At 34.1% G+C, this 26829-nt stretch overlaps 1 protein-coding gene and 1 long non-coding RNA gene across 7 annotated transcripts; one reads left to right on the forward strand and one right to left on the reverse strand.

Moving 5' to 3' along the window:
* The first annotated feature begins 1412 nt into the window (after positions 1-1412).
* Positions 1413-25335, forward strand: LOC117320393 (histidine N-alpha-methyltransferase-like). Of its 6 annotated transcripts, XM_033875021.1 has the most exons (9): positions 6729-6961; positions 8486-8549; positions 10221-10392; positions 14203-14341; positions 16848-16950; positions 18991-19095; positions 20622-20699; positions 23473-23645; positions 24039-25335. In XM_033875021.1, exons 3-7 carry the CDS (start codon positions 10222-10224, stop codon positions 20689-20691), a joined length of 588 nt encoding a protein of 195 aa, XP_033730912.1. In that variant the 5' UTR covers positions 6729-6961; positions 8486-8549; position 10221; the 3' UTR covers positions 20692-20699; positions 23473-23645; positions 24039-25335. The 6 variants fall into 6 exon arrangements, with proteins under 6 accessions (XP_033730898.1, XP_033730905.1, XP_033730891.1 ...); XM_033875007.1 differs by lacking the exons at positions 6729-6961; positions 8486-8549 and adding an exon at positions 1413-1772; XM_033875014.1 differs by lacking the exons at positions 6729-6961; positions 8486-8549 and adding an exon at positions 4169-4348.
* Positions 8909-9975, reverse strand: LOC117320456. The gene is made up of 2 exons (XR_004531045.1): positions 9839-9975; positions 8909-9628 (listed from the first exon to the last, which is right to left on the reverse strand). It is a non-coding gene; the product is annotated as an uncharacterized LOC117320456 (long non-coding RNA).
* Positions 25336-26829: the final 1494 nt, after the last annotated feature.

Here is a 26829-nt window from a genome sequence, read left to right on the forward strand (position 1 = left end):
TATCTCATGTCTTATTGTCTACTTTTTCGACTTTTTTCTAGATTTTCTCATATTTGTTCTCAAGCGCCATTGACGAGTTGTGAGGAACGATTGTATATTGTGTTGAATTGTACAATTATTGTCTGATATTTTTCTGAGTATATTAAATAATAAATATATCAATGAACGCTTATTATGAAATATCGAAAATGTGCAGAACAAATTTTGAAATAATTTACAAATAATATAATACCTGACAGATTGTTAACTTCTTGAAAGACTAAACAGTAAATCAAAGCTTCGGTTCATTATTCACAGCTACCTTGGGTATTACTGCGGACCTTACAGAAGGAGAACCCTTGTATCTACATGGAGGTCCCGGTATCAGCCACAAGTACAATTTCCAACAGGTACAGACGCTGGTACAGAGGGCGGGGCTTCATTTGGTGGACACGTGGGTCGATGACGAAGAACATGTAATGTTCTGTAAATGTAAAGCGATATAGACATTGATATAATGAATCTCATCGTGGCAATTATATATATATATGTGTGTGTGTATGACAAAGCTTTCCTGATCATGGATCAGTATACCAATGTAGATGTGTTCAATCTAGAATAAAGAGAGGTATGAGATAAATCATCGGTGATATCAACACAGCATAACGAATATATAACTATTGATAAAATATCTAAATAATTATCATAAAAAAAGGTGAGTAAATATCTTAACACTGATTAATTTTGGGAATCAACTTATTGTACATTCATGTAATTTATCTAGATCACGTTTTTATGCAAAACAGTGTCATTATCCAATAAAGTAAATTTTCTCCGCCTTTTATAACTTCATAACTTAGGTGTACACATCGATTATAATGTTGCATATATACTTCCCTGGCTATGTTCGGGGTTGATCACGATGAAGTTGTTTTTATGGTTTGTTTTATAAAAAACCGAAAGTTTATTAAAAACGAAGTCTCCCTAACCAAAGTCTAATGCATGCCAAATTTGGAAAAAATAACCTTACAGAAAAAAGGAGGAGGATTTGAATATATCTTTTTTTCAATTGCCCCACTATTTGACCCTTCCCTTTCTCCCAATTCGCCCATACCCACCAAATATATGAGGCCTAGTCCTCTTCACTCGAGTATGCAACCAACTTAATATGCCTCCATCCCAATAGTAGAAGGTTTGAATTGATAGCTTTATCTCATCAGACTCTTTATACAATGTTGAGTTCCCTTCACCCAAGGATGCAGTAAACCAACTTTGGCAAAGAAGAAGATATATTTACATTAACCACTGTAAAAGTAATGTGTAAATATCGGTTATATAGGGTTATGCTTTATAATATATTAATATTGTATTAAATATTAATAATATTATTTATTAAAATACCATGAACGACATCAAATTCAATGGTGGTCACAAAATATTGTCACCTTAACGACGTTAGATTAGGGAAAGAAGATTTATTGAAACACAAATGAAATATCAACGTCCAACAGAACCCACAGAACATGCCAATGCCCACCCCATACAAGTGGCCGTGTACAATGTAGTGTAATTATTGTGTAATCGTTATGCATGGCCCGGAGCATGTATATTACGTTACTGACACCGGGGACCGGGTGCCGTACATTCTAGCTGCACTGGCCTTTATTACCAAATTTACTACGAATCACCCGTTTATATTTGTCACTTTCTGGTGTTAACTGTGTTTTTAACTCGCCGAGGATATTGACTTACCTTTGGTATTTGGCATCTATCCTAAATTACCCTGAAATCAGGTAAGTGTAGTAGTGTTTTTCTGATTATATAAATAGTCTCGGACTAAGGTATACATAGCCTACACGATGGGTATTGAGGTATAGACAAGTAAGGGATTATACACATAATCACAGAAGAGTACAGTATGTGCACACAAACTATACATTAGCTTTACTAATTTCAAGTGAGTGAATCAATGGTACGGGTGTCAACCTTATACACCATGGATTTATTGCAGAGACAAATATCTTGTAAACAATACGGTCTTAAAGATAAGCAATTATGTTCTACCAAGCCATAGGACTACCAGGTTGTGACCCCATCTCTGTTGTGTGAAATTTTGTATTAAAACCAAGTCTGCGAGACCTTATCCAGGTATAAGTTTCATATCTACGAAATTTCTATTGAAATAAAATAATTATATTTTTGTCCTGCTAAAGTTTATAAGTTTATAAAGTTTATGCTATAGATTATAAAACAATATCAACCTATCACATCTGCAGCTACACAATCTGGTCCATACCTCGAGCTCTGTTTCCACCAAAACATTAAATTTAAAATACCAAACAATATAAATGGCTGTAAAATCTTGGCATACCACTTGATGAAAGGGGCAGCTGTGTTTTATTAACAACAATATTTCATATATTTTTGAATTAAACATGATTTTTAGCAAAGGTGAGCGAGAAGTACGCCTTTAAATCTACGATAGTGAAAACTAACTCCTCTATTTATGGATCATCAAGCACTTCAGGAAAAACCTTTAAAAAGGAAACCTGCCCCTGGCAGTGTGCCAAAATGACCAGAAGGGAAGCACCGGGACTCCGCTTACAAGTGTTATACAAATAAATCAAACTTATATCAGACAACAAAATATAAATAACTATAAGTCAGAATGAATAAAATTAACAATACTAATATACTAAAGAAGAACACAAAAGAATAGTTTAAAAATGTATACAAATAAATCAAGTTTATATCAGACAACAAAATATAAATAACTAACAAAATATAAATAACTAAAACAGAATGAATAAAATTAACAATCCTAAAATACTAAAGAAGAGCACAAAAGAATAGTTTGAAAATTAAGATCCACAAATAAAAGGGGGAATGCAGGGGTGGTTGGAGGGATGTCCTTTCTAAAATAATTGTAAAACTGAATTCTCCTCAATCAAAACAACATTGATTTCACCTATTTAGAAACTTTTCAAGATGGCGTCATAAACATACAGGGATTAACTCTATAGTGGGGATAACCTTGGTGTTGCAGGGGCTGGGATGAGCCCTTGACCAATCAAGAGCTATGAATTTTGCATGGAGGTCACTTAGGCCCCACAGTGGCAATAATGACCCTTGACCAATGGGGAGACAATAATTAGCATACTGTAATTACATATTCATACTAACCAATTTATGTGTGAAGCTTAAGCTTTATTGTACAAAAATATGTCTATAAATAGACATTTATTTTTTTGATGATGTGTTAAAAGATAGTGGTCTTCAACGTCCAATATATTGTCAATAGAAATTTCCTTGAACATTAGTAAGTCTTCAAATAGCATTCCGTCGTTGAAGTGAGTTTATGCTACAAAATTAAAAGTAAACGAGAATCTTGTATTTTAGCCAAGTAGCAAAAGTGATCAACTTTACCTAAATGCAGCATATAAGGTTAGAAGTTAGTTCAAAGTGTTTAACAATTACAGCATGCACAGACAACTTCATGCACAAAAAAAAAAAAAAAACGACGGACGTGACTCCCTACTAAAATACTACTTCTATTTGTGTTTATCCTCCTTCCTCAAGCGTCTGATATATCATTAATTTTATAAATTAGCACTTAATTCACTCTAATTGGCTTAAAATGTATAAACCTATGAAATAGGTAACTTTTTTCATAAAATCATAAAATTTGGGTTACCATGGTAACGTCAATAATGCAAAAAACACCACTTTTGTTACTAAATTTGAAAAGGTTATATTCTCAAGTTTCTAAATATATATGGGTTGTTTACCAAAAATGTTGAGGCAAAAGTGTGAAAAATCATGATGAACCAAAATATCGGATTTTTTTCAGTTCCATTAAAAAATCCTGGGAGTTAATGGGGTTAAAAGTAATGTGTAAACATCAGCCAAATAGGGTGACAATTTATAATATGTATGTTAATATTGTATTAAATATCAATATGACTCCCTTATTAAAATACTGTGATCGTCATTATACCAAGGAATTCAATGGTGGTCACAAAATGTTGTCACCTTAACGACGTTAGATTAGGGAAAGAATATTTATTGAAACACAAATGAAAGTGCAACGTCCGACAGAACCCACAAAACTTGACAATGCCTATCCCTAACAAGTGGCCGTGTATAATGTATATATTGTGTAATAATTATGCATGGCCCAGAACATGTATATTACGTAATTGATACCGGGTACCTTTTGTACTAGTTACGATGGCCATTATTACCAAAGAGACTAAGGATTATACGTTCATATTTACCACTTTCTGGTGTTTACTGTGTGTTTAACTCGTCGAGGCCTATTGACTCACCTTTGGTATTTGGCATCTATCCTAAATTACCCTGAAATCAGGTAAGTGTAATAGTGTTTTCCTGATTATATCAATAGGCTCGTACTAAGGTATACATAACCTACACGGTGGGTATTGAGGTATAGACAAGTAAGGGATTATACACATACTGTTTCTATTATAAGATACAGAGAGTACAGTACGTGCACACAAATTAGACATTAGCTTTACTAATTTCAAGTGAATGAATTAATGGTACGTGGGTGTCGGGCCTTTCCGTTGACCGTCGGTTATGAGAGTGAACTTTATTAAGGGGTCGTCTCAAAACGTTTTTGGTGATGTTCGAGTAATTTTTACAATATGCTTTAATTTAAGCCATGGATTCAATTGCAACGAAAAAAATCTTGAAAATGATACGGTCTTAAAGATAAGCCATTATGTTCTACCAGGCCATAGGACTTGTTAGTACGATTAAAATTAAAATACCTGCGAGACCTTATCCGGGTATAAGTTTCATATCTACGAAATTTCTATAGAAATCTCCTTGAAAATTAGCCACTCTTCAGATAGCATTCCGTCGTTGAAATGAGTTTATGCTGCAAAAATAAAAGAAAACGGGAATCTTATAATTCTATCGACTAGTAAAAGTGCTAAACTTTATTTTAATACAACATATACAGATCGAAGTTGCATGTTGTTTAAAGTTCTTAAGAATAGCACAGTCAACTTCACGAACAAAAAATAAAAATGACATGACTATGTAGCGAAGGTAATGAAAAGTCAAAGATATCGGCGCCATTTCTCACGTAACAGATGAAACATCATCCCTATATGTTCTGAACCAGTCTCTACAGCTAATTAATATTTAAACAATTCACTCGATTTTAACTTTTCTATGAAACATTCTTTTTCTTTCAACATATTTTAATTGATAAATACTCGTATCCTACACTAGCACTCCTCGGATGTTTTCCTATTGTCTACACTACACTAGGGCTGTTGTGCGGTTTTATCACGTTTTGATTGCGTTATGGCACGTGCACAAATAATACATTTGTACGAAGACACGGAAAATATTTCGATGGAAACTATGGATATAATGATGTAACAGTTGTAAAGTTGTTCTTGCTGCATATCCCACTGGAAAGACTCAGGTAGGAATTTACTCATATTTACTCTGTTTATAATTTCATTAGGTACATGTTTTGTTGGGGCCCAAATAGTTTGTGTTGTCAATACTTTCTTTTCTTTCTTTTATTGTAAAATAAAATATACATGTATATATATAAAGTTACCTCTTCAAATTCCATATTCATGTTACGTAATGTGAACAAAAACTCATTTGCGTTTGTATTGAGAACGTATACTATGTATAATGGAGAGGTGTGTCGCTATGCGCGTGTATCGATAGACTGATACTTGTCTCAATGAACGCACGCGATTTTATAGCGGCTCGTATCTCCGCATTACAAAAAACAAAAATGTCTGCCCGTCCTTAGATACGACACAACCATAATTGGGGGATGTCTCGGAAACGATTTTTGGAAATCTGTACATGTATTTTTTTTTTTTTAATCTCAATTGGATGCTTTTTAACTTGCACTGTCAGCTTTAAGTAAATAACTCCTGTATTATAATATGCATAAAAAAATGAAAAAAAATAAATGTACACTAGAATTGGTATATTCAGTATGAAGTAGTACATACAGGCTTCACATTTGTTAAAACAAAAATTAATAAATTGGCTCAGGATTTTAAACTACCGGATTTTCAAAAAGTGTGTTTACCCAGGAAATTTAGTTTTGCCTACAGCGAAAAATGGAAGCCCACAGAAAAGGTAAGATAGCAGGAAAACTTAATTCACAACATATGTCAAAACAAGATTGATTCTTTAGGATAGAGATATTTAATTTTAAATAAGTTTCAGGAGAAAAAATTGTGTAGAGAATTGTGTCATTTTGGGTCAAATATCATAATATTTTTCATTTTTTTAGCAGTTTTTAAGCCATTATCATGCTATTCACAGCTATAAAAATCACAGAAAAAAATAAATTTACTTATCCTTCAGAACTGTATTAAAAGTGCAAATGTTGTAAAGATTACAAATATATATACTTTATTAGAGGTAATATATAGGGTTAACTAAACATGTGCCATATTTTTTAGAATTGGGCATTCTTACTGTACACTGCTACCTAAGGTGTTCTTTTTATAGATAGGAACAGGCTAGTTGTTTACAATTGAAATATATTATATAAACTATTACATGCTCTCATAAGAAATAGCTGACCAACGGATTATAGATACATAGGAAGGTCAACAGGTAATTACATAAGTACAAACAATCAATACACTTTTGCAAGGTAACACAAGGGTCACACAGTTCCAAAGGGTCGGTTATTGCAAAAGTAAATCAAAACACTTTGGCCAGGTAAACACATGTGTCACACCCAAGGGTCAGGCAGATAATATATTTGCGGTCCAGTGCACAAATTCTATCCAGTGGTCATGGTATGCCCATGAATTGAAAGTGTGTACAGTGGACTATCAAGTAGTTTAATACCCAAATGTTAACACAGATCGAGGTAGTATTTAAAATTTTCGACCCGGATGTGGTGTATATATTCAGAAATATATCATTTGACATACTCTTCCACGCGTCTCATGACGACCAGGTAAGTTAATTTCAACAATTTTACCAAAATGTGTTAGTTCGGTTGTCTAAAATATATGTAAGGATTGTACTGCATGTTGGCTGCATATACGGTAGTATGTCCGCAGTTTGCAACGGACATTTCCTCAGGTTAGCTCGTTAGCACGAAGAAAATAAAACTTCGGGTTTGTTGCGACGTTGGTAACTACAGCTGCCGTGGTTCCCAAGATAATATAATTCCGGCGAATCTACGTTAAGACACCAGTAGTGTTAACAAAAGTTAAAAAAAAAAAAAAGCAATTCAACATTTTTCTTTAATAATCCTTTCGTATTTAATTGATATATTCACAATCCATAATTTCTGTCTCAGATTAACTATGGTTGTCAAGCACAGCGTGTATTGACACATATTTAATAGTGACGTGGTCAAATGTTCTCTTGGAACTGTACGCTTCAGCCATTTGTTGTTATCTTACCTCGTGGAGAAGTCAAATATGCACCCATTTCCGCAATATTCAGTTCAGTTTTTTGAAAAAATACTTATCTAACGTTAGATTTTTGTGCGGAGATCATCGGGTTACAGGAGAAAACACTTAAAATGGGTTGATCAGTCCTTGGCTTTTAAAATGGCGGCGTTAAGATGACGTTCCGGTAACGTCACAAATAGACAACGTCATAATTATTTTACCGATTTCCGCACTAATTAATCCATTGAACCTTTTTTCACTGCGTTCACAATTGATGGAATAACTTTCAGGTTTTGAAATGTCGAATCTTTTTTAAAATGCAAATTGAACAAATCTACCAATATATCTCTGAATTTTACTTCTTTCATTGCAATCATTACATGTTCACTCGATTTTATCTTTTCTATGAAGCATTCTTTTCATTTCAATATATTTTTATTGATAAACAATGGAATTGATCAACAAGAGAGTTTCCGACTGTTATGTCCATTTGGTAGCTACCAGTAGTCTTTTTCTCATGTGTTGATAGAACACGCATCTTCCTACTGCATACAAATTGGTACAATGTAAGAATTTAAGTTAAAAGTTACAATCATCTAATGCTAGATACGATTATCCATTAAGATTGTTCTTAATAAGTAGATAAATCAATTCTTATACATAACTAGCTAGTCACCAAATATCATTCAATTTATACCCTGAAAGGCACGTTAGAGGTATAATAATACTAATTAATAAAATGATTGTATAATGAATGTTCAAATATTGAGGTATAGAATCAGTTTGTTTTTCTTTGGCTGTGGTTATGTATATTCAACATTATAAATACTAGGAAATACAGATTACTCAGCCCAGGTACTTGCATGGTTGCTTTATATATATATATATATATATGTTAATATATTCAATAGGTGTATAATGATTGCTATAGAAAATAGTAAATAATATATATATATATACATGTTACCTGGCACTTTCCATTAACATTACTCAACTAGTGAATATTGATTTAATGCATACATGTATAGTGACATTGTATATGTATGTTGATAATAAACACAACGGGTGTTTATTTGCAGGGAATCAAAGATATTCGACACTCGTATTCTGGCCTGCTGAACTTGTTCTGCTCTGGCTTGTCTGGTAACTTTCCTATAATTGGCGCTGTAACATTCGGCCTTGACCCAACACAGTATGCCATGACACTGATATCGCAGATTGCAGTGGATTTAAAAAACGATATCTAAAGTTTCTGATGCACGTATCTTACAGAAAGCATGATATATCTTCACTATTGATTCATATTATATTAAATGTCAAAAAAATTGTCATAGGATTAAAGATGGCGTATTACTTCATAAGATGAGTCCGTGGTTGATATGCGCTGAGACTTGAGGAACTGTCTTCATAAAATGCAGGTATTGGTTAATCTTTGAAACTTTGAAAATGTAACCTAACCGAGACGGATTGCAACATATTTAACAAATGAAATAGACAAAGGGTTACAATATTTACATTTATTACAATTTACAAAGTGAATGTACAACTATACAATATAATACACACTTGCACACACGATAGTCCCTCTTTCACTCCAAATGATGATGTCTCACTCCAATATTATGCTTCACTAATATATTCACAACACTGGTCGCTATACTACACAAATATATTTACATCTAACATCCCTAAAGTTCATGAGCACTGGTGGTGACTGGCGCAGTAGATCCCACACATAAATGTCAATATAACCCTCCTGGACCTCTTGGTGTATTCATGTTGTTGTCCCCACTGATGTTCCATAGATATCGGTGAAATCCAAATAACCTGTCAGCTATCAGGCACCGCATGGAGAGAGTTTCACCAAACAAATAGACACCAACAGCATGTACATATAGTACAGTCAAGTCGAACGTTCTCATGAAATGGTCGTAAATCAATCAATGAATGACCAGACAATTAATATAGCCACAACACACAGCTGGGCCTCCATAATATTCAGATACATGTGTCAGAGAATATCAGAACTCCTGCAACGACATAACAGTCATTGTAGTACCACACCGCCAGGCGTTATAAGAAGACGAACATGTGTCCATTTTGGTAAACAATCGTCTGCATACGGCTGTTCAGGGCCTCCATACATTCACCGTCAGCTCATAGATAATAGGTATGTATATAGCGTTGACAGGACATGGTCATGATATGGCATTGGCATGGAGCTACAATATATAAATAACAATCACTATAAGACTATACCCTAACAATATAATTAACATTCATTCAATAGTTATTTTATACAAACATGGCAATACACATAACCGCTCTCGGTATCGTACGTACGCGCACCTGTTAGCTCAGTACTGCCAATAAGTTGCCACGCACGAGCTTATACATACGACAAATACCCTGAAATAAAAACATCAACTTACCGTGGCTGAATTTCACGCTCCTTAAGGCTTTCCCAATATATTCACATCTCTACCTGTCAATATGGCTGCCCGCTATGCCTACCTTCGTGTCCTCGCATGCGCAGTAACATACAAAAGTTACGCGCGAGAAATCGGCGCGTAATTTAAAAGGTTACAAATATTATACTTACAACCCGAACCGGTATGTGACAGAAAATATTCTCGTAACTGTTGTTTTTGGAGATTTGTCTACAAGTGCATGTACGGCCTATTGATTTGTTGCAGGCAAACGACACGTCAAATATACACATGGAATTCAAACGAATTGTGTTTGAAAGAACGATACAACTGTCTTTACATGTATAGGACATCTTCGAATTATGATTATTTACTTATTTAATAGAATGGATACGAGGAAAGAACTGCTAGACGGCCTGAAGTCGACACCTAAATATATACCTAGTTGGTATCGTTACGACAAGGAAGGGTCGAGGCTGAACGACATGTGTCTACAGGAAAATGAAAACTACTACTTCCATAGATGTGAGCTGAATGTATTGAAAGCCCATCTTTCAGTAAGTTATATATTTTAAAATTATAAGAACAATGCGTCTCAATAGATAGGAATACCTTGGTATTTTATATTGACTAATTAGACAAAATTGAGAAAAAATAATCAAAACGTTCAAGAGATGATTTTGAAATTAATCAGAATTCATTAATGACTTCAGCAGAGCGATGTCGAGTTGTGTTATACCTTTCCGCTAACTGTTATGAGAGTGAGCTGTGAATGTGAGCTATATTAAGTTATCATCTAAAACAATTGGTGTTGTCCTGTTTTTTTTATGATTTTTTGAATATGCTTAAATTTGAGTCATAGATTCATTGCAGAGACCAATTTCTTGAAAATAAAGATAAGCCGTTATGTTCTATCAAGTCATAGGACTTGTTGTTACGATTAAAATACCAGGAAGTGATCACATCTCGGTTATGTGAACTTTTGAATTATCAATGATGTGTAAAAGGATAGTGGCCAATACATTGTCAATGGAAATCTCCTTGGAAATTAGCCAGTCTTAAAAGAGTATTCCGCTGTTGAAATCACTTTATGCTACAAAATAAATGTTAAGGAAATCTGGTATTTTTGGTAAAAGTGATAAACATTACCATAATACAACATATATAATACGTATATAAAGTTTGAAGACAGTTAAAAGTTCTTAAGTATTAAAGCAAGTACACTTCACTTCACTAACAAAAACGAAAATGACGGACGTGAGTCCCCGAGTTAGCGATTAGCTAATGGGCAAACAGAAATCAGAATCAGTGAGAAAATTAGGACATGACAATAAAGCGAACGTCATAAAAAGTCATAAAAATCGGCATCCAGATGGAAAGATGGAAGAAAGCGAAGGAAGCCGGGACAATATATTTCATTTCTATCCAGAAAGCATGGTACCATTTCTCATGTAACGGATAAAATATCATCCTTAAATATGCTGAATCAGTCTCTACAGCTAAGTGTTATTATCTAAACATTGCAAATTCTACGAAAGGTCCATCAGGCCGGTAAGTCATCCATGCACTTCGCCTTTAGTTTATATTCAATAACACGTAAATATACGTTTGATACGCATTAAACAAACCGGTCTACCATAGGTTGAAGTAAGCAATTTTGCTTCATTGCTGACTTAAATGACAAAATAAATTAAGGTGACAATGCATCAAATTTGGCATACATTTCTTGGGGTGTCTCGCTGATTTTCTCGAGTCAATACAATCCATGCACATACTTCTGATGAGGACGTTTTATCTAGGAAAGATAGACATTTTGATATTGCAAACATATTCTTTACTTCAATCAATTACAAAGTTTGGAATCCCAAATCGATTTATCTAAGTCGCATTGCAGGCCACATCCTATACTTTGAACGTCAAATATTGTCAACAGAAAACTCCTTAAAAATATTCATTCTCGAAAATAAGCCATGAAAAATTAAAAAGAATATGAATTGCGGCTTTAAGGGGGAATTAATATGATTCTGAGACGATCCCAGTTACCAGCTTAAATTCACAGATCATTCTCACATCCTATAGTGATGAAATGTCTTAAAGACACAAGCTGATGATGTCTATTGCATTTCTAAGAATAAATATTACGCACATGCTTCCATTAACATACGATACGCATGGCTGATTCCCATATCTTGCCATAGCCAACGGACGTAGTTACTTGTAAAACACACGAAATATTTTGAGATGACCCCTGATAATTCGCCGCAATTATAATAGACAGTGACGCAAATCGGTATATGCCATTTTGTGAACAAGGAAACCGCTCCTGAAGAGAAATAAATTTACGTGACGCCATCTGTTTTTTTTAATTAATTCGAATTCATTAATGACCTCAGCAGGGCGATGTCGTCGAAAATCTATTTAACAACGATCACACTTTTGAGTGACCACATTTGGTTAAAAGACAAACTCCTTAAAGAGATCATAGTGGTGGGTAAGTGTTGAAAGTTTTAGAACAATTGCATTATTATAAAGCACGCTTGATGATAGATTTTCGGGAGGATTCATCTATAATAAATACCCTTTGGAACCCCAATAAACACAACACATGTAAAGTAACTTCAATATTGAAGAAAACATGGTCTATTATCCACAAATTGCGCACAACGCAGGAATGCCTGCTAGGTCCACCAGTATAAAACTTGATATTGAGGGTAGCTCTCTTCAAACCCATACATTTATTGAATAGACAGAACTGGGAAGGCATTTTGAAAAGTTCGATTTCACACAAAAATGCAATTTGCTTTTCACAAAATGCTGTAATCCCGTTGTCACCCGCTTCGATATAAACTGAATAGCCACCTCTACGATTCGAACTATGTTACGGAGTTGGTTGTGACCTTGATATGAGCACTACAACTGATTAAAAGGTGATGCTTCAATTATTTTATGTTTACTGATAGTTCTTTATGATTGATTGAACTTCCTTTTATAAATATTCACTTATTCCTATGAATTCGATATTTCGACCGCGCGACACACAGAGTTTGACACAAATGATTCCCAGGACGGTTTTATAGGAGCAAGGATAGAATCGGACTGCGATGTTTACGAAATTATTTTGATTGGACGTGGGTGAATTTGAAGTACTATGAGCTAATCATGAATATATGCAAATTCAGGCATCATTCTGGAGCGAATTTAACATTTTTACCCGTATTTTTGTTGTTAAATTCCGTTGATATTTTCAGAATCGCCTCCATGATGCCTAGGTTATGTCGATCTAGCAGAAACGTTCTATTCACTTCCTCTAAAGCCCTGATAATCTCACATGTATGTTATTTCTGAACTGTTCCTGTAAATTAAACGTATTGGATTTTTCCCACATTGACCTGATGTATGTACTGTACAGTATATGTTATGCTCACAGATCGTGCAGAAGCGAGCGAGCGGCTTCTGACTATATATATATATATATATATTTCATACGCATAGAATGATGTTAATCCGGTCGAATTTATGGACAAATAAAACTGATTTAATTTGGTAATTTCATTGAGTCTAATTTAAGTAGAAATTGAAATATCACTTATTAAAGTAAGGACTAAGGGAATCTTCCATATTATATTGATTTTCAGTATATCCATGAAAAATATTTACAGATCAATATTTTGACAAACCTGTACGAAAAAGATCCTCTGGCCATATCAAAGTATCATAAAGAATGTGGTTTGCCTAATACAATTTCAGATTGCCATTGGTGTGTATCAATTTTGAATTACATTTGGTTAGGCACTATCTGACCATAGATATTGGTGGCCATGTATCAACCTACCGGATAGAATGTGAAAGGGTATCCTCCTCATACTCGGCGAAACTGTTTAGCCCGTTGATACACGATGTGTTCCACGTGTCTCGGTATCTCGGTGTTCCCTGGTCCGATTCGGGTTACACATACACATTGATAACTAGACATTATGTTTAACACCAAATTTAGGATATTTAACAAAAATATATTTGAATATTGTTAAGTGTTGCCATTCAATTTATTATTGATGTATTTAAACAATTGGACCTTGCGTATATGAACTCAGTATACGGTGAGATCTCCTCTGCCTAGAGGATATGACGTGATTTCTCCAACTTTTGGGATATTTCTGATTATATTCACCTCGGCAGAGCCTCGAGTTGGACAGTTCAGTACATTATATCTAGGGTTTGAAATTTCTCTGTCATACCCTCAAGGTAGAGGAAACTTATATTTTCATACTAATTCAAAGTCAGGTTCTAAGGTTTTATAATGTCATTGTGCAATACATTGTAAGAGTATTAAGCTAGTCCTTATTAAAAACTTCTGATTTGTTTTCCAGTCTATGCTGACGTTTGATACCGAAAAGACCGATCTTGTCGACATGGGAAGCGGGAACTGCCAAAAAACACGTTTATTTATTGATAATATATTACAAAATCACGACAAGCTGACTTTTTATCCCGTTGATATCTCACATGGTATGTAGTCTCTTTCTTTTCTGGTTATTCTCTAATATTTTTATATTACATGAATTCGATTAATCAAAGTGCGCCAGCCCCTGATAAACGCATGTTTTGTAGTGTCATTCATGAAATGGTATATATATTTGTCAGAAGAAAACTATATATATATATAAATACCGCGAAAGATAAGTTATAAGACATCCGTGTGTCTATAGTGAGTAACCACGACACAAACTAAAAACAATCACCAGTTTAAAAGAATGTGCTACCTTATCAATATCTTAGTTGGAGGCAGTTAAAATTTGATTTCGGGCGAATCCCAGAGTAGAGATATAATACAATATCGACCAAAAAGTGCAATTGGTTTGGTTCAGTTTGGTTTTGTGCCTTTTAAACTAAATGCGGCCATTTAAGGACGGTGTCAACGAATCCGCTATCAAACGCTTTCATGGTGAAATCATATTGAAAAGACATACATGGACATAGCTGTGAAACACCCGAGTCATTCAAATTATTTTTACAACGGGGGAATCAGTCCATAGGACCAGCTATCAAATATGATGTAGAGTATCAATTTCGGTTTTTCTTGGCTAGGGATCCCACGACATCCTTTGTAGGTATGAACGCTCATCTTTTGATCAATAGTGAGATATAACTCATATTCATTTTAGATGTTGTTTTAAAGTAACTTATAGATACTGACGTTTTCAGGAAAATACATTTTGGACACCAGGTCACATAATTGTCTCATTTTATAATCTATCAGCCTGCTTCAATCATGAACTAATATTTTAAGGGCTGAAAACGGTAGAACAGAGGTAAAACCCGTGTATTTCATTTAGATGGTCGGGGGTGAAATGCCCCTATATGCCGTGAAAAGGTATTGGGGTCAACTGGCCGACCGCGTAAGTTTTCTGTGGGTACTCCAGTCTCCTTCCACAGAAAGATTTCTCGTTCGTTTCCATCCGAGCCAACAGGGGAGATTATGTAATGCTAATATAACCTCGTTTCGCAATTGTTGTAAAATAAATAGGTCTGTTATTATAGTAATCAATATTTGATTGAGTCAGGTAACATATTTATTTATTTATTTATTTTTTGTATCTACAATATTTATTTAATGGTCATATTTATCTTCTCTCTCAGGTCAATGGCATAGTACAGGGCAGGAAATATGGCATTACACTTAATACATTAATCTTCTTTTTTTTTAATTTGTTATTTTCTATTGCATCATTCATTTCAACATTTCATTTACATCATGTTACATATAGTTTCAACAGTAAATTCCATGACTTATATAGTTGAAATTGTTGGATTTATATGAAGATAGATCGGACACTTTCCCACTTTTGCCGAGCCATATTGGTTGGAAGATTGTAGACCGAATATAGATTTGAACTTCTATAATTCTTTATAAAGGTTTTACAATTTTCCCAATTTGGAATGTGTTTGTATTGTCTTTGCAGAGATTTGTATTTCTTAATCAAAAGAATTACTAGATTAAGACCCATTGGTTGTCTGTCATCAAGCGGGAAAGAGTCAGGTTTTCTTTCTAGCCTTATACTATAACATTGATTAAGAGAGTTAATAAGACTTGTCCATAATGATTGAATAATGAATCCCAAAAGAGATGGCAAATTGTTTCTGGTGCTCCACTACAAAAACTGCACTCTCCGTTTTCAAGAACTTTTAATAACATTGCATTAGTAAAGAACACTCTATGAGTAATTCTATATTGGATACTTTGTAGTTTAGAGTCATTTGTTTCCTTAAACGGAATAACATGGATTTTTTCCCACTCGTTTTTGCATAAAGATATATCTAACAAGGTATGCCATCTCTCATGAGATTTAATAGGCCACCTTTATAATAATATTTTCATAGAAGTATCTTGATGGTTTTCAATACTTTTAACTTGATTTAAGTTGTTATGTACAATATTTTCAATACTTTGTCTGTGGTAATTGACCAATCTCTTCCAGCCTCTTGGAATGGTACTAATGAGACTAATGAAGTTCATGAACTTAATGTGAACTTGATATTTTTGTATAAATTGTTCATATGTCATAAAAATTCCATTTCCATCAACAAGGTCCTTTACATAGTATATATCAGCATCACATAATTTCTTTAAAAAAAACAACAGGGCGTCTATTTATTCTAATACTTTTCTTAAACCGTAAAGACTGGTAGAGAATATCCTCAGGGGCTGCGGGGAGGTATTTAATAATGAGAACCCCAAATCTGTAAAAATTATTTAAAAAAGTTTTCCCTTCTTCTTAATTCTGTAAGACCAAAACTGGTTAAACTCTATATTTTATCGCCAACATATTTTTCAATATGGTCAATGAATAGTTTTTTCCGGTCTGAATAATTATCATAGTCTAAACATTTTTTATCCATATTACTTACAAGATTTATTTAATGGTCATATTTATCTTCTCTCTCAGGCCAATAGCATACATGTAATACAGGACAGGAATGATTGCATTTCACTTGATACATTAATCTGTTTTAGAGTTTTTATCGGACACCTGCAGACAACTTTCTGAAGAATATGCTGAAAAACTCGAAATCAAACCTATTCCTGCTGATTATGAAACTGGCATCAGTGAAATCAGGTAGACACGGGTTTCTTTTTCGTTTATTTCTTTGTGTGATAGTTTCGGTCCTGGTCCTTAAGAGCTTTCATTGATTGAAAAATGCAATCGACAGACCATTTTTCGAAGAAGCTTCATAATGTTATGCCTATCATGAAGTGCACCACGACGTCTAAAATACGTCGTTACTCGTCTGATGAAAGGTAAAAGGCGAAAACATATGATATCGTGCTATTCAACACGGCTAACGATAGAGTATTGCGTGTCAAACGGTGCATTATTCAACGATTTTATGTTTATCTAATGTTTTTCGAGTTTAAATGTGCATGATATATTATGTATTTTTGTATTCTGTATATCAATATGTATGTTATATTATATCATCTATATTGTAATTTTCCTTTTCTATTTATGCTTTATATTTCAGCATTTTTATTTTATATTTCTCATTCAATATTTTGTGTTTACCTTCTAAAACTTTTTTATTTCCATTAACTTTAAAATCTAATATAAGCAACAACAAAAATATATATATATATATGAAATAATGCAACGTTTCATATGCCATAGCAGGGACAATGAAGGGGAATTGCGTTTGTTGTCCTAAGAACACAATTTATGAAAACAATCAGTTTGAATCATGTTCCGATGCTTTAGCACTTTTAATTTTAACTGTATAAGCATCAGCAAAAACATGTAAAGGAAACCCTTATTCTAGCTCCAAATCGATCAAAATGTGGATTTTCATGGAAAACAAAGAGGAATTAGACAGACGTTATTTCGGAAAAGTATGTGACTTCATCTTCATCAATGACACCCGACATAGAAATTCAGAGCAAATCCGGGTTACGTGACATCCTCAAATTAGGTGGTGAAAACGGAATCTGGCAAGATGCACCAACAAGCACCGAACACGTCGGAAAGCAGAAGGAAATCGACCATTTCTAAATATTGTTATGGTCGGAATCAAATAACATCGACTTGTGCTGTCCTTTTGTTTTAACTGGAGTCAACAATGTCTTAGTAACCACCTGAATCAATCGACTCCCTGTCATGTGTGATCACGTTCTTCCATCCCGATGTTCCTATTACTAGTTACCGGAGCCTGGATTCATAGACTACCTGTCATATGTGACATTTTTGCTGCCCCGTTGGAAGGTCACATACAATTGTTGGCTAGTTTGACTAAATATGTGCAAGAATGTTCCACACATAGAAAACAGCATTGTAATTATTCCATGAACTATTTCATGTTTCATTAAAAGCCTGCATAATAAGAAACAGTCGTATATTTTTCTATTAACCAATTCCATTTCCCTAAATGCTACCACACATGTTGAATAATGTTAGATTATAATGACTTCTAGGGAAGTGTGTATGGGGGATATCTTAGGTCAAATGTAACCCCCCCCCCCCCCCCACCACCCCCCCCCCCCCCCCCCCCCCCCCCCCCCCCCCTCCAGCATATACGTGATACAGAAATGATATTCAAACCTTTGGATATTATGTATATCTCCAGGTATTGTAACACTGTTAATGTATGTGGTGTTACGTTATTGATATAATAACAATTGTGCTCATGAAATAGTTACCTAATAATGCTATAGGTCAAGTTGTCTTTAGACATTAGGTAAACAATCTACACAAGAACCACCTTAAATAATCTAATATTTTACAATGACATGCTGATATCTTTTAATTGTCTTTATATCTCTGAAAGGGTTTGTGCGACATGTTCTCGGACACATATGAAACTTGTATATGCATACAAGGGGGAGTCTTGGGTTCGGTACTCAACCCGGCCGTTGGCCGCAAGGCTGGCCTTCGAATTTTGGGTGTAAACTGTCATATTCTGTACAAAGTGTATATTCATGTAATAGATGGACACTAATAAACTTGCTTATAATTAGAAGTAGAATCTACTTATGCTATAACCTGACCCCAAGTAAATCGTGCTTCATTTTTTCTTAGAGGTTCATGAAACGAGAGTGCCATACACCTATTTTCTACTTTAAGCTCAGTGATACTGTCAAGCTTTTAATTCATGAAACTTTTTTTCAGGGCATGTATTCACCCAAAATTGATTCTATGGTTTGGTAGTATCCAGAGTCTTGAACCTGACGACCAAATACGAAAACTACAGCTGTTGAGATCTAGCGATGACAGGTTCGTCCGACGTTGACATGTTTTATTTCATGTTTTATACAACTTTGATCGTATATATATAATTCATGTAAAATGCCGCTCATTCAATAACACTTTGGCTTATTTTACTGAACCTGACACAAAAAGAGCGCTTAACAGTGTCGCAGACATCAGTAAGTTTAACTCCAAGAACAGCCGATATATCCGGCAAAATGATATAGTTCCTCTTGTCGTCGTAAAACAAAACAAGTGCAATCAATGATTGCGAAAACTCAACGGCGGCAGCAATTACACTATGCATTCATTTTTTATGTATGTATAAGCATGTCATTTTAAAATTGTATGTCACATAATATCGCTCCTAGACCTCTAATGGAGGTATAAACCATATAAGAAGGGTGTGGACTTACAACCTTTCCAAAACTAACCCCCAAAATCTTTTAAAGTGGGTTTTTGTGTCAAAAAAGTAAGTACACTAAATGGTAAAATGCGAAAAAATCACATTTTTTGTCTGCATGATTTTGCCATAACATCACTCATAGACCTCTAATGAATGTATAAACCAGTTAAGAAGGGCATGAGGTGTATACTTTTGGACTTGCAAACTTTCCAAAAACTGAACCTAAAAACTTTAAAGTGGGTTTTGGTGCCAAATAAGTTAGATCCACAAATGATAAAATGCGAAAAAATCACAATTTTTTCCGCATGATTTTGCCATAACGTCACTCCTAGACCGCTAATGAATGTATAAACCAAATTAGAAGGGCATGAGGTGTATACTTTTGGACTTACAAGCTTTCCAAAAAGTTACTCCAAAAACTTTAAAGTTTTGGGGGTGGGACGCCGACGCCGACGCGGACGCCGGGGTGACAGTATTAGCTCTCGGTTACTCGTAACCGGTGAGCTAAAAAGAAAGCATAAAGTAGATTCAACACAAATCAGGTTATTTGAATCTATTGACAAAAGCGTTGTTTTAACTGATCTTATATAGCTTCATTTTTTCCTTTAGTAGTTTTAATTGTTCACAGTCACAGTCGTAATCGCGCATTAATTTGATTTAGAAGCAATACGACGAGGTTTAAGATATTGGCATCGAGAAAGTAAATGTTTCTATGGAAATGGTTATGATTACATAGACTATTCAAAATTCTAAATGAAAGTCGTTCTTAAGTAGGAGAAACAATTTCTAAAATGGAAATGAACAATTATGAAATAGAAAGTTTGACGCTAATCACATAGCTTAGTTGTAAGCTGTTACTTCTGGATACGTTAATAGTCAAGGAATATTGCTGACGTTGAAGAGTCCGTAGTATCTATGATTTCAGGTTCTTTATGATATTTCTGATCTACATGTTCAATGTTTTAAGTATAAAAATATATTGTACCTTCGATATATCTAAAAGGAAAAACGGGTCTGAAAGTAGTCCTTGTAAGACTGCAAAACCAAATATGTAAATGTATCTGTGTCAATATGCGTCGTCACTTTATGTATCTGATTTCTTATTAATTGGATTAATGTTCATTGATGGATGAATTTTATTTTACAGAACGCTGCTGTTTGATCTTCAGTATCGACATAACACAGAACAGAGAAGAGGTCATGAAGGCATACAATGACGTTCATGGTGAGAATCTGAATATGTGTACATAACAAACATATTTCTGCTCGATTATTTAATTCTGATAAAATAAATGAGATAATAATAATATCTGATTGTTGAAATTGTTAGGTCTTCTATTTTATTGCTTCAGTCTCTAACAGCTCATTCGACAAATTGAACATCTGAATAAAATTTAACAAAATATCATATTCCCTAGAATGCAAAGCTTAGAGAGCTACATCCGTGACAATAGAGTAATTATGATCGATATTCTATACATATACCAATTAAAATAAAAGTTATATAACTTAAGGTTATTCCAACCTTTAAACGATTTAGCTTCTCTACAAAAATGTATTTATTTTTCGTAATCAACCCTGTCAAACCGGCCGTCACGTTTTCTCAACAAGCAACAATCTAAACAAACATTTCGAAGACCTTCACAATTACTGATTATTCAAGGTAACGACCATGTCGTTGATTGAAATGCCCACATACGTAATTTACCTGTAGTTTTAATTGTCATATCAAGGTAGTAACGACTATTCACCAATCCGAAAGGATAAACGTCACATATAATTAATACTTTTCAAATATATTCTTTGAAAAGAAAGCACACGCGTGCCTTTCAAGCACCAAGTTGGTACAGACCTGAGCATGCCTAGATGTTGATACTGATGATGACCCAGAATATTTAAACAGTTTTTAAGGTTACATGTTCATATTGAGGCAGTGATAGAAGCTGAGCTGACTTATTTTGGTGACTAAAGAATCGACTGGGTCAGCGACTAATAAGATGGTAAATCCTTGTAGAATTCCGATTCAAATTCCGACATAGCCGAGATGTGTTCTTGCAGCAGTTGAAATTTGTTATTCTCGTTTTTAGTAAATTACGATATAAGTATTAACGATTTGTTTAGGACTTAATAACGGCGACAGAAAAAAATATCATACCTGAAAAAAATTGCTTCTAAGAAAGCAATGACGGACATTTTTGGACAATAGTTTTTATTTTCATTTTTAATGCACTTGAAATAAAACTTCCATATCATGAAACGGTCGACTTTTCCCCTGTTGAAGTAAGCAATTGAATAGCTAAGGTGTACAGTTTCTTTGTTTTACATCTAAGTCAAAATCCATTTCACAGATGTTGATTATTACCAATCTCTATAAACCGGATACCAGCGTAAACCGGCCAAATATTCTGATTTCGGTGACATCCGGTTACGATAGGTTATACAGTATTTCTATACAGTCAGTACCAATTCTTAGCATTTCGAAGATAAGAAGTGTGTACGCCGTGGGTGATTTTTTATCTTTGACATTTTTCATGGTCACGTGCGAACTATTGAACACTAGCTATGACTTTCCGGTATTTAGTCCTACCCTTTCAAGCGCCCAAGTCACTCAGATGTCAATACTGTCAGACGACAGTCATGGTGACTTCTAGGCCTACATGGAAGTCGAGAATAAGTTGAGATATTGAATGTATTGTTTTCAGGCTTCAAATGCAAATGTAAACACCATACTTGTTTTGAATGTCCTCATTATATTGGATACATACATTAACAGTAAATCACCTCAAAAATGTAATGCACCTAGTTGATGTAACAATATGTAAAGAAGAAGATCCGGACTAGATAACAATATGTAAACATAATAGAAATACTGATTTAGCAAATATACGGGGTAGTTTTAATATTTGTATTAGTGATAGGACTCTTGTTATTGAAAGATGCATCAACAATTGTAAAACATATACCCTCCACATATTTAATCACTTATACTCAACTGATCACCTCCAAAAGAATTCCATAACACATTACTTTAGTGAAAACTTAACATATTGAGGGGTTAAGGAGGTATCGCATAACGTGTTTGCTGTCGTTCCAGAAAAAGAAAAAACAGAAAACTTGTATTAAAAAAGCAGTGACTATATATAAAATATGAGGAGTATTAAAAAATGCAATGTAAATAGATAGCCTTTCAAAATGAAAGAATGGAAAAGTCGAGATGGCTAAACTGGAATGATTTTGCATATTTTTGGATATTTTGAAAATAAAAACTGTTAGTTTAACATGTATATGAAAATGCAATAATGAATGTAATGTAATGAATGAAATGTGTCTTAAGAATTAAAAACAACAATTGTAACACATTGTTTACAAAATCGTTGACCGAAAGAAAACACCACCGTGGAACATCTAAGACAAAATTTATTTATTTTTTTAAATGTATGTGTTTGAGTTAGCTATGGTCTAAATATAACCTGCACGTGATGTGAGTGTAGTTGAATAAAGACTTGATTTGTTTTATACAATATTAGCTACATTAATTGATATAATTAAAAATCATTTTTTAAGCATTTGTGATAATAATTTTAAAATGATAACTATGCAACAGTTAATAAATTTTCATCTCCCCAGCAACACAGTGTCAAATTCAAATCCTATCCAAATAATCTATGATCTAGTGACCTTTCAGTTCTAGATTGATTGATTGATGGGGCTTAACGTCCTTGTTCCGGTTATAACCGAGCCTAGGACACATTTATTTCAGTTCCAGATTCCCCGATGCTTTATTTTTAAATGGTCTAGTTTTGTAATGGCATAGTGTATTCCCACTAATTTCACTTGTTTAAACTGACCAAATTAAAAATATCATGGTAATAACAATAGTTTTAGAAGTCATTAAAAGTGTACTTAACAGGAAGGAGGACATGACTCTAGACACTTATGAATCATAATATAAACAAATTCACATATATAATGATTGTTAACTTTATTTTGGAAAATAGCCAGGCAGATGTTTATGAACTCCATTTGGCGACTGATACGTGAGGAGAATTGTACAATTAAGCCAGAGTATTTTGACTTAGAGGTTGACTTTATTAAAGAGGATTCTCCCGACAGAAATTAGTTCTGTACAGGTTCTACGTCAGAGCTAAGCAAGCAAACGCCTTTATATTGCGTAAGTAAGCTTATCTTATAGGTCACAGGGTGATGTTTAATGGTTCTGACACTATTACGATTATCAAATGTTCTTCTTTGATCATATGTGTTTCTATATTGTATAATGTGTGTGAAGTTCATTGAGTTCTTAACCTTAAACAAGCAAGCACTGTGACATGACATCTAAATAAATTACAGAAGTCGAAAAAATAAAGAGGAGAAATGTTAGAGATATAAACAAAAATATACAATATCGCCTTTGGTAGCTGGAAAGGAAAATATACAATCCTTATTGGATCTTGTACATTGTATTTCCTGTTGATGTTTATGATGTTATCAAAATCTAATACTTGATCGTTTGTAAGACAGCTCGAGGACTAAACAATCATAAGATTCTGTTAATTATTCACAGCTACCTTGGGTATCACTATGGACCTTACAGAAGGAGAACCCTTGTATCTACACGGAGGTCCCGGTATCAGCCACAAGTACAATCTCCAACAGGTACAGACGCTGGTACAGAGGGCGGGGCTTCATTTGGTGGACACGTGGGTCGATGGCGAGGAGCATGTGATGTTCTGTAAATGTGAAGTGATATAATACACAATACCATTCATGATGTCAATCTCATCATGGCGGATATATAATGTATAACAAAGAATCCGTCGGTCTAAACCTAATAATAAAGTGTGACTTTGGTGGTTTAATTGATTGTGTCGACTGCAAAGCATGGGGGACATTTAGGGATCACTTTGTCCATTGTTAAGTGTTGTCGTCGTCGCCGTCGTCTGTCACATTTGAGTTATCCGGACTTTTTACATTATCATTTTTCACATCAATTTGTAACTTGGTATGTGGCTTTATCATTATAAATTAAAATTCAAGTTTGAACCCTGTGTCAATATTCTATTTTTATCTGGAGTTATAGCCCTTTGTATATTGGACATTCTTGTTATTAAATAAGTAGTCCATGTTTCTATTGTTACATACAATAGACATGCGATGTCAATATCATTTAAAAGAAGACGACCTTGTAAACACCACATACTTGATCAGTTTGGCACGATCTTGGGATGATTATTTTTTTTGTACCTTTATTTAGTTGTTTATAATTTCAAAATAAGTAAGACTGTGAATAGAAAATACGCGAAAATGGACATATAATGTAAATGCGAGTGAGTTGCAACTACAGTAGATAACATGCTTACGAGATTAACGGAATGTATTCAAGATGTTTGAGTGATTTCAGGATCTATATTATTTATGCAACTATCTACCAGATTGGCTTAATTTCTCCATTAAATACAGAATAAATCTACATAGATTGCATGAAATGTATTATATATGAATCGATTGCGTGTAATGAATAATGTATTTGTGAAAGGTTGTAATGGTGTGTTGAGAAATTATGGTAATTCTTATCTATCATATGAAATGAGTCACCTCTTTCTATAGTCACCAAAACGTGATTGATATTAAGACACTCTGCGCCTTTCTAGAACGAATGATAACAGGGATACATGCATTTTTAAGTCTGAAATGTCGGATGAAATTTTATATACATCTAAACAAAATACATCCGGATGGTCATATTCCCAAGGTCACTACACTTGTAGTTTAAACCTTCATACTTATCTAGGTCAACGGCTTGTGCTAGGTATACCTTAAGTAATAAAGGTGGGTTCAACATTTGGCCCCCGCTTCGACTTCTTTAATTTTTGCCATACATTTGTATGAAGATACATGAAAATAAACGATAACAATATAAATGAGTTGTCATGTCACCATTGATAGTCATACTGGACCTGAGTGACGGTGGTGCCCTAACAAAATGATTCTTTAAAACCACAAGCGGACGTCTGTGATGGTACCTATATTTATTGTACTCGCGTCTCTTTTGCGTTTTGAGCGAGGCTCGACTTTTTGAATGAATACAGTCGTGCTCCAAAATGATGTTACTAGATTTCTATGCTGGTTTAAATGAATAAATGCTGAAATATCTTTGAGGAACAAAACTGCAATCATATTTGATTTGCATGTTGATCACATGGATTCCGCTGTTTTCGCGAAAACATCGTCCGTTTTCATACATGTGCATTTGAACAACCTCCCCTGATTTCATATATAAAACAATTTCACAATTTAATTCAAACCGATGTTATTATTAAAACACTATTGCATCTTTATTGAAATTTCTAACTTTAGAAATACAAAACTTAGAATTCAAGAACGTGAGAATAGTGGAGGCAGATAACGGAGTATATAGCCTACCACATCCTTTCAGTTTGAGTTACGTTATCAGATATTACAGGTTAGTTATTTGAAAAGTAAAACTATCGATTTTCCAAATTATCATTCCTCAAAGTTGATTGGCTGAGACACATTTGACAACTATACTGTTCTGTATACATACATTAACATAATATATTTATGAAATTTTTCACGTGAATTCACCTGAAAAAAGGGTTTTTTTCATGTGAATTTCATGTGAAACAATTTTCACGTGAAATTCACATGAAATTCATATGAAAAATATCATGTGAATTTCACGTGAACAAAATCACGTGAATTTCACATGAAAAAAAATCACGTGTGAAAAACTTTCACGTGAATTTCACGTGAAAGAATATTGCCTGTGTATGGGCCAAATTTAATCAGAATTCCTTCCATAGTGGAAACAGAGGGAAAACCTACCCAACTTCGTGTCGGCACTGCAGTGTATGTATTTAACTATTCAATTCCATTATGTGGATAGAAAACTTACATACATCGAAACATCAGTATTTTTTTCGAAATACCTGACCGTATGAGCATACAGGTCAATATACAGAAACAAGTCAATCCACTGAAATCTAATCCAGCTCCCAGTTTCCTAAACAAGATGCACATAATGTCAAACTTCTTCTTTCCATGGTACATAGTATGCAAGGATAGTTCTCCTGATCATTGAGGCTATACGTTTAATCAACTTATAGCAGTATATTCATCATTGTATGAGTAAAATGTGTAGTTATTATTCGTTAGAACAACGCTATAACGCGTTCGATTTGCGAAATATTGAATTGTTTTGTTATCGAAATTATGAAAAATATCGGTATAGCGAACTATTGCTTTAGATATTGACCGAAGTTCGAGTTTCGCAGAAGTTGTTGAAAGTATATATATATCGAGAAAAAAGTTAGTGTCCATGTAGAGTGGGATAC

This window comes from Pecten maximus, chromosome 2 (assembly GCF_902652985.1).
Source record: "Pecten maximus chromosome 2, xPecMax1.1, whole genome shotgun sequence".
Lineage (NCBI taxonomy): Eukaryota > Metazoa > Mollusca > Bivalvia > Pectinida > Pectinidae > Pecten > Pecten maximus.

Bases quoted from the DNA above. Each gene is read 5' to 3' on its own strand.
- LOC117320393 (XM_033874995.1), top strand. From the start codon at position 9,332: ATGGTCGTAAATCAATCAATGAATGACCAGACAATTAATATAGCCACA. The intron at 9,577-10,220 runs GTATGTATATAG...CTTATTTAATAG, and splicing joins CGTCAGCTCATAGATAATAG to AATGGATACGAGGAAAGAAC. The intron at 14,342-16,847 runs GTATGTAGTCTC...AATCTGTTTTAG, and splicing joins TCCCGTTGATATCTCACATG to AGTTTTTATCGGACACCTGC.